The sequence below is a fragment of the Vanacampus margaritifer genome, chromosome 14, assembly GCF_051991255.1.
Source record: "Vanacampus margaritifer isolate UIUO_Vmar chromosome 14, RoL_Vmar_1.0, whole genome shotgun sequence".
Classification (NCBI taxonomy): Eukaryota; Metazoa; Chordata; class Actinopteri; order Syngnathiformes; family Syngnathidae; genus Vanacampus; species Vanacampus margaritifer.
In genome coordinates this window covers 1,972,892-1,989,647 of record NC_135445.1, presented here as the reverse complement: position 1 = coordinate 1,989,647, position 16,756 = coordinate 1,972,892, and the positions used below count along the sequence as shown (strand labels likewise).

General features: G+C 40.8%; 1 protein-coding gene and 1 pseudogene across 4 annotated transcripts in view; both read left to right on the top strand.

The window, feature by feature from the left end:
• Window positions 1–11,007, top strand: part of LOC144033992 (electrogenic sodium bicarbonate cotransporter 1-like) — a 29,166-nt gene extending 18,159 nt beyond the window's left edge. For 2 of the 3 annotated variants that reach the window (XM_077542479.1, XM_077542478.1), the window contains 11 exons: window positions 125–310; window positions 409–522; window positions 2,952–3,113; window positions 4,069–4,247; window positions 4,322–4,394; window positions 6,014–6,082; window positions 7,173–7,346; window positions 8,052–8,216; window positions 8,311–8,407; window positions 9,486–9,559; window positions 9,649–11,007. In XM_077542479.1, the coding sequence (XP_077398605.1) occupies window positions 125–310; window positions 409–522; window positions 2,952–3,113; window positions 4,069–4,247; window positions 4,322–4,394; window positions 6,014–6,082; window positions 7,173–7,346; window positions 8,052–8,216; window positions 8,311–8,407; window positions 9,486–9,529 (1,263 nt within the window). In that variant the 3' untranslated portion in view covers window positions 9,530–9,559; window positions 9,649–11,007. The remainder of the gene's footprint in view (window positions 1–124; window positions 311–408; window positions 523–2,951; window positions 3,114–4,068; window positions 4,248–4,321; window positions 4,395–6,013; window positions 6,083–7,172; window positions 7,347–8,051; window positions 8,217–8,310; window positions 8,408–9,485; window positions 9,560–9,648) is intronic. The other variant, XM_077542477.1, reaches the window with a different exon arrangement.
• A 322-nt stretch (window positions 11,008–11,329) lies between these two features.
• Window positions 11,330–15,965, top strand: LOC144033993 (neuropeptide FF receptor 2-like; annotated as a pseudogene). Its single transcript, XR_013288120.1, has 4 exons — window positions 11,330–11,434; window positions 12,459–12,772; window positions 14,038–14,137; window positions 14,255–15,965. The product of XR_013288120.1 is annotated as a neuropeptide FF receptor 2-like (transcript).
• Window positions 15,966–16,756: the final 791 nt, after the last annotated feature.

Genomic DNA, 16,756 nt, shown 5'->3' with positions numbered 1-16,756 from the left:
TCATTTTTTTTAAATTAATAAATTTTACATTTTGGCAGTTTTGACCCTCCATACTTATGGCGTTTACAGTAACCACTGCCCGGGCCAACGTTCCTAACTGCGGCGTTTTTTCTCCCGCCGGCAGTCTGAAAACGCCACTTGGGCGTCGCTCAGCCAAAGCCAGTGCGTCACGTACGGCGGTCGGCTGGTGGGCGAGGCCTGCAGCTACGTGCCTGACATCACCCTCATGTCCTTCATCTTGTTCTTCGGCACTTATACTTGCTCCATGGCACTCAAGAAGTTCAAGACCAGCCGCTTCTTCCCCACCAAAGTGAGTTTCGTTTGTCTTTGCGCTGTCCAATGTTGCAAAGTGTATCCAAACGAAATTCAAGTTGGATTTCATCTAGATGCTGTTTGTCTCTTTCCCAGGTGAGGAAGTTGATCAGCGACTTTGCCATCATCATGGCCATCCTCCTCTTCTGCGGCGTGGACGCCCTGGTGGGCGTGGACACCCCCAAGCTTATAGTGCCAAGTGAATTCAAGGTACCCAGACTTGCGGTTGCGGATACTTCCTGGTTCCCACCTTGTGAATCAGTGCGGCCCCTGGGCCCCCCGTAACTTGAGGATCCGCAAATTAATCTGCTTTAGTTTATGTTTAATTGGCATTGGAATTAAGAGGAGGTAAAGAGTCCCTGGAGCAAAGAAGTATGAGAAGTGGGATCCAAACGATTAATCGGTTGGCTGATCTTTAGCAATTGGTGAACATTTTTTTATTATCCAGAAGACAAAATTAGATTTCACGATTTAGCAAATTTCCAGCGGTTTGATTTTCAAAATGACGATTAATCGAATTAATCTGATTTATTGCCCAGCCCCAGTAGAAACGTATCCCCTGTGAAGACTATTTGGAACCAAGAAGTATGAGAACTGGGATCCAAACGATTAATCGGTTGGCTGATCTTTAGCAATTGGTGAAATTTTTTTGTTATCCAGAAGACAAAATTAGATTTCACGATTTAGCAAATTTCCAGCGGTTTGATTTTCAAAATGACGATTAATCGAATTAATCTGATTTATTGCCCAGCCCCAGTAGAAACGTATCCCCTGTGAAGACTATTTGGAACCAAGAAGTATGAGAACTGGGATCCAAACGATTAATCGGTTGGCTGATCTTTAGCAATTGGTGAAAAATTTTTATTATCCAGAAGACAAAATTAGATTTCACGATTTAGCAAATTTCCAGCGGTTTGATTTTCAAAATGACGATTAATCGAATTAATCTGATTTATTGCCCAGCCCCAGTAGAAACGTATCCCCTGTGAAGACTATTTGGAACCAAGAAGTATGAGAACTGGGATCCAAACGATTAATCGGTTGGCTGATCTTTAGCAATTGGTGAACATTTTTTATTATCCAGAAGACAAAATTAGATTTCACGATTTAGCAAATTTCCAGCGGTTTGATTTTCAAAATGACGATTAATCGAATTAATCTGATTTATTGCCCAGCCCCAGTAGAAACGTATCCCCTGTGAAGACTATTTGGAACCAAGAAGTATGAGAACTGGGATCCAAACGATTAATCGGTTGGCTGATCTTTAGCAATTGGTGAAATTTTTTTGTTATCCAGAAGACAAAATTAGATTTCACGATTTAGCAAATTTCCAGCGGTTTGATTTTCAAAATGACGATTAATCGAATTAATCTGATTTATTGCCCAGCCCCAGTAGAAACGTATCCCCTGTGAAGACTATTTGGAACCAAGAAGTATGAGAACTGGGATCCAAACGATTAATCGGTTGGCTGATCTTTAGCAATTGGTGAAAATTTTTTATTATCCAGAAGACAAAATTTGATTTCACGATTTAGCAAATTTCCAGCGGTTTGATTTTCAAAATGACGATTAATCGAATTAATCTGATTTATTGCCCAGCCCCAGTAGAAACGTATCCCCTGTGAAGACTATTTGGAACCAAGAAGTATGAGAACTGGGATCCAAACGATTAATCGGTTGGCTGATCTTTAGCAATTGGTGAACATTTTTTTATTATCCAGAAGACAAAATTAGATTTCACGATTTAGCAAATTTCCAGCGGTTTGATTTTCAAAATGACGATTAATCGAATTAATCTGATTTATTGCCCAGCCCCAGTAGAAACGTATCCCCTGTGAAGACTATTTGGAACCAAGAAGTATGAGAACTAGGGCCCAATCGAATAATTGGCTCTCCAATACTTGAAATTAGGAGAAAAAAATCCGCCGATTTTTGTCATTTCTTTTTTTGCAAATCTTAAGACAATGTTTACTGTTGCGTTACGGGAGTGCTAAGTTTATTTTATTTTTTTATTATTTTTTTAAATTAATTGTCCGATTAATCGGTATTTTCTACTTGGGGCCTAATGATAACATCAATCCAAACGCTGCCTTGGTAGTACGTGATGCATGAATTGTTGCAAGCTAAGCATAATCACGACCTTCTCAAGGGAACGGCGGGCAACGCCCTGATAGCGGCTGAACACCACAGAGCCATCGTTGTTGCCGCCCGTTCACATCGGACCTGCCGATTAGAGCCTCGGCTCTTTGTTCAAAGTCACTGAGGCGGCAGTGGAGTAACAGGTTTGCGGCCGAGTTGAAGCTACATTAAACCCCCTTGCCAGGTGTCCTCGGGGACATAATGGCCCCTTTCACACAGCCAATCAAAGCTGTCTTTTTTCTTCAATTTTGCTGTTTTGTGTGAAAGGTACCGGCGTGTAATGGGTCTTTTGAGATGGGTTGGAGGAAAGTTGTGAAGTCTAACACCTGACATTCACATTTCCCACCTTGTTGGGTTGAAAACAATTGTCGCCGTCTGAAATTTTGCATCTCAGACCTACCTGTAGGCGATGCACAACAGGCTGTGAGGGAAGCGGCAGTAAAAGAGGCCAAAGTTGTCTTTTCCCGGCTTCACCCACAACGCCTCTTGTTTTTCCGCAGCCCACCAGCCCATCACGAGGCTGGTTCGTCTTTCCCTTCGGGGCAAACCCCGGGTGGGTGTACCTGGCCGCCTCCCTCCCCGCCCTCTTGGTCACCATCCTGATCTTCATGGACCAGCAGATCACGGCAGTCATCGTCAACAGGAAGGAGCACAAACTCAAGGTGACGTGAGATCCGAGCCGGGGACTCCGCCTCCTGTTGTTTTCTGCTCTTGCTCCAACTGGTGCGGTGTGGTCCAAAGTTATTTTAGTTTAGAAAATAAAAATTCAAAAAACTATTTCATTGGCGAAATAAAATCAAAGCGAAAATGCTTTTCAAAAAATGAAAACTAACTGAAACTACATTTTATGTTTACAAAACTAACTAAAACTAACTATAATTAGAGCAAAAATGTCCTTCGTTTTAGTCATGGCAATTAATTTTAATGCATGCGCCTTTGGGGATGATTTTAAATGTGATTTTAAATATATTTATTTAACCGGAATAAGGACGTTTGAAACACACAGAAGTGACGTCATCTTGCGGCAGCCAATAGAAAAGCACCTTCAGATGACGTCGCTCCGAGGCGACAACGAAATGCAACGCTAGGTAAGAAATGAGTTACTTTTCTCATTTTACCACGGTGTTTATTAAATATTGCGCACAAGCAAATCCAGGTCCAGAAAGTAAAAACCCTATCACGGTTTGGCTTTAAACCCAGGTGCTAGCTAGCTAGCTAGTTTCCCATGGTGCCCGTTAACCTGCTAAGGAGCTAGCTAGCTCCCTAGCAGGTAAATTGATGCTAGCTAGCTAGGCAACTAGCTAGCTAGCTAGCTCCCATGGTACCTGCTAGGGTGCAAGCTAGCTAGCTAGCTCCCTAGCTTGCTCCCATGGTCCGTGTTTAACCTGCTAGCTAGCATCAATTTTTACTTGCTAGACCTGGATTTGCCATCTCTGCGCACAAGTAAAAAAAAATTAAAAATAACACAAACTAATACTAAACTAAGCATTTTTTAAATACTAAAACTATTTATTTATTTTTTAAACTTACAGAACCACCCAAAAACTCAAAACGAAATAAAAACTTAACTAAAATGAAAATTCCAAAACTATAAGAACCCCGGTCCGGTCTCCACAGAAAGGCGCGGGGTACCACCTGGACCTGTTCTGGGTGGCGCTGCTGATGATCGTGTGCTCCTTCATGGGCCTGCCCTGGTACGTGGCCGCCACCGTCATCTCCATCGCGCACATCGACTCGCTTAAGATGGAGACGGAGACGTCGGCGCCCGGAGAGCAGCCCAAGTTCCTCGGTGTCAGGTGAGACCGCGTCATCCATCTTCCCGCGCAAACCAATCCGTTGGCATTCTTCATTTGTCTTTCGTCCATCCCAGGGAGCAACGAGTGACCGGAATCATCGTTTTCATCCTGACCGGACTTTCCGTTTTAATGGCCCCCGTCCTCAAGGTAGGCTCCGGAGTTCTCCTTCGTTCTTCCATGGAAATGCCGATTACTGTCGACCCCTTTTAGGACAAGCCGCTGGCGCATTCCCCCCCCCCCCCAAAAATGTTCATCCTGTTCGGAATCTCTCAGGTGCTAATAATACGTTGCGAAATAAAGAATGATTAGCAAGTTTTAAAGCTCGCGTTGCACTGACACGAACCTTCAGGCCTTGGTGGATTTTGCAAACCTTTTACCTTGTCGTCATTTTCAAGATGTTTTTTTTCCTTTTACTCAAGTTTGAACTAAAATCAGTTCTTGTCATTTGTATGAAGTATCCATTTGTTTTTGTTAGTTTTTGTAACCCTTCAATGACAGTTTTTATACTTACACGTTATGCTAATACAGTATTTCAGTTTATTTTTTAAAAAAAAGATAGATAATTACATCCAGCAATCTTAATTCTATTTAATTTTGTATTTATTTCCACATTTATAGTTATATTTGTATTTATTTTTTGATTTATTATTATTTTTTTAAAATATTTTTACTTTTTGGTATTTATTTTTTTAACTATACGTAGTTTTTAGAGCCGTTTTTATTTTCACTTTTATTAATTTATTTTAGTTTGTATTTTATTTTGGCAGAATAATACATACAGTAGTCATTCCAATTTGTTAACGGCACATTTCACTTTTTAGCGGGACATGTCGGACGGACTTGCGATCACCCACCAAATGAGTGTTGATCCCATTAGGACCTCTGTGTTAATGGCCCCTGCTGCAGATTTGTCTTTAATTCCCCCACGGGAATATGGATTACTGTCAGGCTCTTTTTAGGACAAACCGCTGTCCTCCCTCGAACCCCCCACTGCCTCCAAAATGTTCAGCCCGTTAAGAGTCGTAACAATTTCCAATCCCTCATTATTATGAGGAGACTTCAAGGCTATTCGAGCTGGAGTCATTGCTCCCTCTGGTGGACACTGTGTGACATTGTCATTATGGGAAAGGCTATTCATGTAACTACAAGTATACATTTTTCGAGGCTTTTATTTATTTAATTTTGGCACAAACAAAATATTTAGGAATTAGAAAAGCTGAGCATGTTTATTTTTGAACTGCAGATTCCATTCCAGACACTGTATAAGTTGACTTTAATGTTATTATATATATATATATATATACATTTTATTTTTATTTTTATTTTTTTATTATTATTATTTTTAATTCTTATTATTATTATTTTAAGTCCCTTATTGGACCCTCTGGCACTTTCCACCTTCATTTATGGCTGCAAATTAGCCTAAGAGCTTGAATCAAACGAGCTGCTTGCTTCGAAGGCCACATTAGAAATACAGTACAGTACAACGAGTGCATCGTTTTTACTACCAAGACCTCTGATATTTTTAGGGGATGCCTAGAAAAAAATGTCAGCAAATAAAAAGTGTTTATAAATACACGCGCTTTCACTGTGTATGGCGGCGACTCGCTGAGAGACTCAAGTGGGTAATTCCAGAACGTTCTGAGAAAAGCTGCTTGCAGACTATTTTTAAATGGAGCCACATCTCTTTTTTTTTTTTTTTTTTCTGTTTTTAATGGAGGCATCTGTTTTGCTAATCGCGTGTCATTAAATTGTGTGTGTTGCAGTTCATTCCCATGCCCGTGCTGTATGGCGTCTTCCTGTACATGGGCGTGGCCTCGCTCAATGGCGTCCAGGTGAGTCGTTAGATTAGATTTGTTTGGGACGATGAACAGCAATATTGATTTTTTTACGGCCACAAACCGATGAAATTGTTTAAAAAAAAAAAAAAAAAAAGTATTTTATCTCTAGTAGCTTAAAATGAATATGGTGATGATAAATATACATCTAAAATGATGCGTTTTTCTATTAGCACTGTATTTGTTGTAATATAAAAGTAGAAAAATTATAAAAAAAAAATTGGGGGGGTGATAAAGGTTAATAAATAAAAACCCTTTAACAGTACTATTATCCATGTAAAATGTTTTAATAGTTATTGTAAAATATTCATTTATGTGATATAATTATATGAGAGAATATAAAATATGTATACAGTTATTTATATTCATATATTATAGAATACGTACTACTATATCTGTAAATATGTTTTTTTTTTGGTTTAAAAAAAAAAGTCTTAACAGTATATTATCAGATTTTAAAAATGAAATCTTTATTTTTGGTTTTGGTAAGGTTTTAAAAGTGGATTTGTAAATAAATTTGTGTTTTGGATCGTTCTTAAAAATACATTATTCTGAAGCTGTTTTTGGTAGAAGTAAAAATGAAAAAAAAAATAATAATTTATATCAGTAATATTATTGGATTATTATACTATTTTTTTTTTTTTTTGGGGGGGGGGATAAATGCATCTTTTTTTTTAGTTTGTTGTTTTTGTTTTGTTTTTAATAATGTGTTTTTGTTTTGTTTTTTTCCAATCTGAAACATGATGAAAAACTATTTTTATGGTCACCAGTAAAGAAGGAAAAAAAACAAAATCCAATCGTCAACCTTCCTATTCAAACTTTAGGTTCACTTTTCAATAAATTAACCCTTGGCTATTTTTTTTTTTTAAAAGAACTTTGTTTTCTAATAATTTCATTGTATTTTGTTAATAATTGTAAAAAAAAAAATCAATTCATGAAGTGACCCATAAATACAATGACTGCTTTAACTTGTACATTTTTGAGGAGGCATAATCCCATTTTGACTAAAAAGTCAACTTAATGGATCAGATGATTACTTCTTGACAATTGCGATCAATGTTCCATTTGTTTATTTTCCTGGCGCCAGTTGATGGATCGCCTGCAGCTCCTGCTGATGCCCGCCAAGCACCAGCCGGACCTCATCTACTTGCGCCACGTGCCCCAGCGCCGCATCCACCTCTTCACCTTCATCCAGGTCGTGTGTCTGGCCCTCCTGTGGGTGCTCAAGTCCACCGTGGCCGCCATCGTCTTCCCCGTCATGGTGAGCCCGCGATGCCCGTCTGGTTTTTTTTTCCCATCTTTTCTCACAATCATAAGGCACACTTTTATGTAATTCAGTGTACAGTAACCCCCCCCCCCGTCCCCCCCCCCCCCCCGCCATTGCGGGTTCCAGGTTTGTAGTCCCAGTTACTGTTTTTTATTCTGCTTTCTGTGCAGTTTGGGTGCAGTTCAACCTTTGACCATTAGTTTGTGCCAGACTTTTGTTTGACGCAGTGTAAATTTGACGAAAGAGTTGGAGCGAAAACAGGAAGTATTTCAAGCTCAGCTTAATTTTTGCAAAATATTATTATATAGTACAATCTTCTTCCATCCTGCTTTTATTTTTTTCCTTACAAACACAATGTTTGTAGGTTCATTTTGTAATGCACATCTTGTTCTACCGCCCACTTATTTTGTGTGTAATTCCACTTTCGACCAGGAGATGGTGTCACACTTTTGTCTGTCGCGGTATCAACTTGACGAAAGCGGAAGAGTGGAAACAGGAAGTGTTTCAATCTCAGCCTAGTTTTTGCTGAAGATGATTGCATGCCGGTCCTTTTGAATCCTGATTTTGACGCCACAGAAAGCACCGTTTATAGACGATAGGTTAAGTTTGTTAGTTTGGAGAAAAGAGAATTTGCTCTATTAACTAGGCTAATTTTCAAGCTACCGTTGGACAAAAAGGTCGTTTTTTTTTTTGTCTCAGATCTTGGCGCTGGTGGCCGTGCGCAAGGCCATGGACTACCTGTTCTCCCAGCACGACCTGGGCTACCTGGACGACGTCATCCCCGAGAAGGACAAGAAGAAGAAGGAGGACGAGAAAAAGAAGAAGCACAAGAAGAAGGGCAGCATCGACTCCGAAAACGACTTTGTACGTCTCTGGGGGGCGCGTTCGGTCCCGTCCGTGTGCTGCTCCTCTAGATGTGACGTGTTTAATGTTGTCCCTCCTCCTCCTCCTCTGACAGTCCGACTTTCCCTACCATGACAATATTCCCAGTATAAAAATCTCCATGGATATGATGGAGCAGGAGCCCATGTTGGGACTTCAGAAGTCTTTGGCTAGTGAGTACAACAAGGGTTGGTTCTTTTTTTTTTTTTTTTTTTGGGCTACTTGCTGCTTCATGCTGTTGTTGACTGTTTAGACCCCAATTTTGTAGTCCTCCTTGGCTACGTTTAGTCGCCCCGCCCCGCCGTTTCCATTTAGAGTCAAATTTGGTGATCTTCTACAGGCAAATTTACCATTAACGATCAATTATACTTAAAAGATTAACAGTCCAAACTGCTAACTGCAAGGTTCATTTGGAATCTAAATTCTTTGTTTACTTAAAAAAAAAAAAAAAAAACATTTGTTAGGTTTGAGAATCAAAATTGCTTTCGTAGATTAAGAATTAGGAATTAAGAAAAAAAGATTTTAATTATTTTGAAACAATGTTTTTTTTTTTTTAGATCATCTTTTCATTATCAAATCATAATTGTCTTTGTTTTTTTGTTTTTTTGCGCTAGCTTAGCAGAAGATGCTAAAATTGCTATTTAAAAAAAAAGAAAAAAAAAAAAGATTGGTTTGAGAATCAGAAAGGTCTTCGGTGTTTGCAAAAATATACTAACCCAAAAATATTTTTAAATATATATACATTATACAAAATTGTATTTGAGGTCTTAAAAAAAATTACGTTTATTTAAAAAAAAAATAAAATAAAAAAATCATCTTGTATGCATTTGATTATGCAAAATTATCTTTCACTAAAGTCGCATGTTGGATTTGCAAATTAAAATAACTTGCATGAGTTTATGTGGCGTTGCTAAATTGTTCGTTGGGGACGTTAAAATTGTTGACTGAAAAATAGCATTATTGCTTGAGAATCAAAAATATTTTTGGGGTTTCCGTATGTGTTAAATTTGCAAAATTCTCGGCACCAAAAATGTGCTTGTTCATTTAGAGAACGAGATTCTATCCATTGCCGAATCCAGCTCGTCTTTGACGATAAGAAACCGTAAAATGAGGTTTGTTATTTTTAGCGTCAATGAAAATGAAATCTTGTTTCATGTTGAAATGTATAAATTTATGTTCACTCACGTCTGAATGGCTTCCCCCTTTTACTTTGGCGTTAACGTGACTTTCTTGGCTCCGCCCCCTTCCCAGGAGACACATCGCAGAATTTCCTTAACACACATTCGCCGTGCTGAGCACCGCTTGCAGTCGTCCACAGTGGCCGAGTACGTGAGTTAAGATGACCTCCAGCTTGACCCCCCCCCCCACCACCACCACAAAAAAGCCAAATGTTTTTCTTCTGGTCGTCCTCCAGCCTTGAGAGAGGCGCGTACACCAAAGCGTCGCCTCACATCCGAATCGACGGCGACGTCGAGGACAACAGTTTCTGCTGGAAAAAATCCTTCGAAACGGACCTGTGAAAAGAAAAAGATATGAAGAGCAACTTAATTTTTTTTTTTTTTTTACTCTCCTTAGTGCTAAAAAAAAAAAAAAAAAGAAAAATCCTTCACAATCACAAATGGCTGGATCAATTTTTTTTGTTTATGATGACGAAGCCTCGTGCAATTTTCCTTTATACATTATGAAGTTCAATGATTTTTTTTCTCCTTAATTGTATAGTAAACATATAAATGCTAATCTTGGATCTTCAGTCCACTAAATAATCCAATAAACTAAAACATGTTTTCCTTTTCATTCAGATTTTTTTAGATTATACTCGAGCAGATTATTATTATTATTTTTTTCCAACAATTGAATTTAACCCGACCCTATATTTATTTCTTGGCCACTTCTTTTATCATGAGTTTGGATTGTTTTCCCCCTAAATAATCTAATTAACCAAATTAAAATTTTATTATTTCCTGTTAAATGAAATTAATCCTTTTTTTTTTTTTTAAGTATTTATTATTAGGTTAAACTCCAGCAGACGACAGTTTTTATAATATGATGTGCTTGAATCCGCTTCTGTTTCTCCCGTATTTATTTCATAGAAAGGTCTTTAATTGTTGACCTTTTGTGGTCTGAATCCTCTCAAAGAATCACTTCCTCATCTGTGTATGATTTATTAACAAGAAGGTAGTTCTACCTCTGATTGACTTCATTTCTCATGTGCAATTATGTTTGTGATCACAACACAGATTTTGATTTTGATTTTTTTTTTTTTTTAAATCTTCCTTCTATCCAAGCAACACTGCATGCACCTCTTAAGTTGTCATTTTAATTTCTCATATTTTTTTTTTTTGCAGTTTTAATATCGAATGTGATTTTTTTTTTCTTTTGACAGAATAATCTGCTTGTACATTTGAGTAATCCTTTCAAATGTGACGATGTTTAATCATTTTTTCAGTGTTTGTGAATCAAACGACGACAATCCACGCAACAAGTGAGAAGCACAAAAGTTCACGCGAGTGTGACGCAAGCCAGATTGTTGTCGAAGCTGCTTTTGTCACAAGACTAAAAATCAACGCAAGGTCTTCCGTGTAAATTGTTTGTTTATGTTCGTGTGTCGACATCTTTTCGGGATGTTGCTATTTTGTTTCTTTTTTGAGAAGTTATATGTGCACCTTATGGGCTCAATAATTTGCATAATACAGACAGAAGAAACTTTTTTTTTTTTAATGGTGTGTTTTTGAATGACAAAATAAAACACCTTAAATTATTTGTAAAAATGTGACTGCATTTGTGGTTTATTTAAAAGTCTAAAAGTAAAGGTTTGATGTTTCTAAGTTTTCTTCACGGTTTATTTTATTAAAGTTGAGTTTTGGGGGTTTTTTTGGTTACAAAATCATGACGTCATTCAGGAGTGAGTTGAAACATGAGGTTCATTGCACTTAACACATTTTGAATAAAAAACAAATACATTTAATAAATGTAAAAGGGGGGGGGGTGTTTGCAGCGCCATATTTTGCCCACCTGTGTTACGGTCCATTCTATTTCTTCATTGTATACAAACACGCCCCCCCCCCCCCCCCCACCCACCTCATAGCCTGCTCCACACCTAACGCGCGCACGCACGCACGCACCCAACCTTGCGTGATGCTCTGCCCCGCCAGTCTTTGAGTGTCGCTCGCCTGGACGGGACGCAGAAAGTGGACCGACAGGTAATCTTTATTGATTATTAACATAACGTTTCTCTCATTCACACTTTTGTTGTATTTATTGTACTTGTGTCAAATGTTTCCATTAGTAAATCAGGAGACTCAAATTTTCAGGTTTTGATGTTTACGAAAACATGCTTTTTTGGACAGGAAATGTTTTTTGATATTTATGTTAACGGGAGTTAGCATCAGACTCGTTTGTCAGATTTTTGCAAAAGAGGGAAGTTCGTGTTGGAGACTTGATTTGTTCAGTGTTGCCCGAAGAACTCCTTTGCTTTCAGTGAAGACTAAATTGTCGTCGTCTTTGATGTTTTAGAAAAACTACTGTCTTTTGGTTTAGCAACGAAAAAGAAAACAGACTATGTTTGCTTACTTTTAAGATTCAGAATTTTCTTTATTTACAAACGCACTGAAGACAAATTTTTCTTTGATGCTTCGGAAACGTCTTTTCAGTTCATGGAACACCTTTAATTGTCTTTAAATAAAGTTTTGTTTTTTTTAAGTCAGCACTTTGTCTTTGATGTTTAGGGAAACTGAGCCACTGAAGACAAAACAGTTTTTGATGTGTGCGAAAAATGTCCCTTTCGGGTTCTGTGACGACTTTAAAATGTTTCTGATATTTATGAACATTTTCTTAAGTTTGTTTAAAGGCTTGTAAAAATATGTACCTTTTGGTTTACTACAAGATTTTCTTTGTTTAGAAAAGCACATTTTTGGGGTGGGGTCTTTGAAATCTCTAAATTGTCGAATAATGAAAATCCATATGTTAGCTACGTTTATTGCTATAATTGTACTTTTAATTACTAAATCCAATTTTTTTTTTTTTTTTAGAAAAAGAACACTAAGTCTCTAAATTGTCTAATATTATGTTAGCTTTGTTTATTGCTATGATCGAGATATTTACAAGACTGCAAATTCTGATTTACGAAAATGTTGATTTGGTTCAGTAAAGACAAAAATCTCTTTGCTAAATGGATTTGAGATTTAGATTTGAGAATGCGTCCAATGATGATTGTCTTTCATCAAGGCAGGAAAAGACCATGAAGCGGAACGTCAGCGTTGCCGGGAACTCCTCATGGGGGTCGCCGCGGGTCCCCCAGGACAACGTGACCTACGTGGACTTCTACCTCCACCGTCCGTCGGTGGCGGCGGTGTTCGCCGCGTCCTACCTGCTCATCTTCCTGCTGTGCATGCTGGGTAACGGCGTGGTTTGCTTCATGGTGCTGCGCCGCAGGAGCATGCGAACCGTCACCAACCTGTTCATCCTCAACCTGGCTGTCAGCGACATGCTGGTGGGCATCTTCTGCATGCCCACCACGCTGGTGGACAACATCATTACAGGTGCGCGACTTGCGTCGTGGCTTCCGTTGGATCGTTTACGCACGGCGCTCGTTCTTCTTGTGCGAACGTCTTTCTCTTGCATTGAAATGATGCAAATTGCCGTTCTGAAAAAAAGATGATAATCTCATTTTATCATCTTTCTATCTCATCTCATTTCCTGAACTCATCTCCTTTCAATTCCTCATCTCCTTGTCGCGTCTCCCCATCTTCTTTCGTCTCCTCTCATTTCCTCATCACATCTACTCATCTTCTGTCCTCTCATCTCATTACCCCATCGGGCTCATGATCTCCTTTCCTCTCATTTCCTCATCTCCACCCACCTCCTTATCTGCCCATTTCCTCTCTTCGCCTCATCTCTGATATCATTTCCTTAACCGATCTCCTTTCATTTCCTCATCTCATGTATCCTCATCTCCCCTAATCTCATCCTCATTTATTGCTTCATCTGCCCATTTCCTCTCTTCACCTCATCTCTCATCTGATTTCCTTAACCAAACTCCTTCCATTTTCTCATCTCATCTCATCTCATCATCTCATGTATCTTCATCTCCCCTAATCTCATCCTCATTTTATTGCTTCATCTCCCCATGCCCTCTCATTTCCACATCACATCTACTCATCTTCTGTCTTCTCATCTCATTACCTCATCGTGCTCATGATCTCCTTTCCTCTCATTTCCTCATCTCCACCCACCTCCTTATCTGCCCATTTCCTCTCTTCGCCTCATCTCTCATCTAATTTCCTTAACTGATCTCCTTTCATTTCCTCATCTCATCTCATCTCATATCATCTCATGTATCCTCATCTCCCCTGATCTCATCCTCATTTTATTGCTTCATCTCCCCATTTCCTCATCACATCTCCTCATCTTCTGTCTTCTCATCTCATTACCCTATCGTGCTCATGATCTCATTTCCTCATCTCCGCCCACCTCCTTATCTCCCCATTTCCTCTCTTCGCCTCATCTAATTCCCTTAACTGATCTCTTTCATTTCCTCATCTCATTTATTCTGTCCTCTGCTCATTTCCTCATCTCCTCTCATTTCTTCATCTTCTCATCGTATCTCCTCATCTTCTGTCATCTCATTTCCGCACCTAATTCCATTATTTCGACTCCTTATCTCATCGTCGTTTCCTCATCTCCTCGCTTTTCAACACCTCCTCATCGCATATCTCCTTTGATCATTTCTTCTCATCTCCTCTCTTAATCTCATCTCATCGCCTCATCTCCTTATCTCATCTCCTCCTTTTCTTCCCTTCTTCAGGATGGCCTTTTGGGAACCTGGTGTGCAAATTAAGCGGGGTTGTGCAAGGAATCTCCGTGTCGGCGTCCGTCTTCACGCTGGTGGCCATCGCCATTGACCGGTAAAATCATCAACCTCACGACCTCAAGAAATGGGAGATCCTTTCACGTCAATTTTGAACTCGTCGACGGCCTATAAAAAATCCAATGTGGCGTCGGGTTTGCCGTGTCGTCCGCAGGTTCCGCTGCATCGTGCACCCTTTCAAGCAGAAGCTGACCATCGCCACGTCCAAAGTCATCATCGCCGTCATCTGGGTCCTGGCGGCGTCCATCTCGTGCCCGTCGGGCGTCATGCTGCACGTGGCCCAGGAGCCCAGCGTGCGCATCGTCCTCCGGCGCCGCCACGACAGCCGCCCCTTTTACTGGTGCCGCGAGAACTGGCCCAGTCCGGACCTGCGCAAAGTCTACACCACCGTGCTCTTCGTCAACATCTACCTGGCGCCGCTCACCATCATCGTCGTCATGTACGCTCGCATCGGCCTGGCGCTTTTCAGAAACGCCAGCACGGGGGCGTCTCTGCAGGGCAGCGCCGGCACCGGCGCCGGCGGCGGCACGGGACCCGGTATGGAGACCCGGCACGCCGTCTCCAGAAAGAAGAAGCGCGTGGTCGCCATGCTCCTGGTGGTGGCGCTGCTCTTCGTGCTGTCATGGCTGCCGCTGTGGACGCTGATGATGCTGAGCGACTACGCGGTGCTGACGGCGGGCCAGCACCGCGTGGTCAACATCTACCTGTTCCCGCTGGCCCACTGGCTGGCCTTCTTCAACAGCAGCGTCAACCCCGTCATCTACGGCTTCTTCAACGAGAACTTCCGCCGGGGCTTCCAGGCCGCCTTCAAATTCCAGCTGTGCGCCGTCGTCACCGAGCACCAGAGGAGTTTTTCCCCTCGCGTCCAGGGGGACGGCGTCCCCTCCATCCGGCCCGCGACTTCAGGAGGGAGATCAGGCTCGGCAGGGGGAGCGGTACCGGTGCGCCGCGGGAGATGTCAGGGCACCACGTCAGGGACCAGGATGTGATTGTGGAGGGTTTGAAGAAGGTTTCCCAGAATTAGACCGAAGACCTTGTCCTGAAACGATCCCGATTCTGGTCTTTTCTGGGTTGCAGGGAAGCTGGACTGCGGGTCTCGAGTCAATCTGGATGAGGTGGGCAGTCAATTCAGGAAATCTGGATCTAGTTAATCAGTATTGCTCCCTCGTCAATCTGGATTCCGTCAATACGCATTGGATGCCATGTCACCTGGATCCAGTCCATTAGGATTGGTCGCCTGTCAATCAATTGGGTCAGCAAGTCGGTCCAGACTGTTCTCAAGTCAATCTGAATTGGTCCCAGTCAGTCTACGAAGCAGTCCGGATCCAGCCGGTCCCGATTGGTTCCCAAGTCAACCGGATCCTGTCAATCGGGTGTTTATTGATTTATATTTAATCAATCTAGATTGGTCGTCTGGCAATCCAAATGGTCAGCAGTTCATCCGGTGGTCCAGCGTATCTGAACGGTGGCCTAAAAGGCCGACTCCAAAATGGAGGGCAGTCAGTCATGATTAGTCTGTCACCTGACAATCCGTATTTGTCCGGATTAATCTGGATTGGTCGCAAATCTTTCCAGATTGTTGTCTGGTTAATCAAGCTTACTTTAGCCGTATTGTTTTGGCCATCTGGTGGAATTGTTCTATGGATTCCATTGCAAATATGAAAACAAAAGTCATTTTAATGAAGTCTTTCTAATTGTTTCTTTTGCTGTACATTGTCTTTGCTCGCTGAAATTTATTCGACAAATCCGTCAAACAATGTGTTTGTTAACGTTGTGGTTTGTCGGTCTGCGTGGGTTGATCGTTGTTGCGCAACATGTACGCATATGTTTAGACTTTCAGTAATAAAGTTTGCCAGTTCAAACTCTTTGTAGCATTCGGTTGTGTTTTTCCCTTTTTCAGTGATCAGGATTTTTCAATTGCAATTCGGATGAATTTAAATTCAGCCGATCCGGATTATTTGTTGGTACTTCTGACGGTCATCGCGTTCCATCTGGATTGCCGTCAGTGAGTCGCTTTTGCAACACGGCCGCCGCCATTGATCAAAAACATGAAGACTTTCATTTCCTCGATGTTGGGGATTAATGAATGACTCAATCTAGCGAACGGTCCCTTTTGGCTCAACAAGACGTTTTGTCTTCCTGTGGCCTCGACAAGAGTGCCGGTAATAATTCTCAGGAGGAACCACGTGGACACAATCCGTCATTTTCTTTCGTGTGACCCGGTGCAATTACAGGCGACGCACAGGAACCGAGACCGTTCGTTTCGAGTCCTTTGGGTCTTGTCTTCTCCCGTGGATTAAACGTGTCCTTTAGGACCTGCTAATCTGCCATTAGAGCGTCCGCTGACAGCTGTTTAATGGAAGCAACTTAACGTTGTTCATCGCTAATCATGTGCCAGTCAAATTTAAATGCTCGCGGAAAGTTTGGGATGTTGGCTTTTGAATTTTGCTCTTCAGATCCTTGTTTGAAAAAACAAAACAAAACAAAAAAAAAAACGCAAAAATTTAATGGCCATTGAAAAATTCCAATCCCAGTGGTTTTGTATTTTTTTTTATGTTCCGTTCACACATCCCTTTAACTCAATCTGGATTGGTCATCTGTTAATCCGTATACATTTGACAGTCAATTTGGATTTGTAGCCAGGCAATCTGAATCC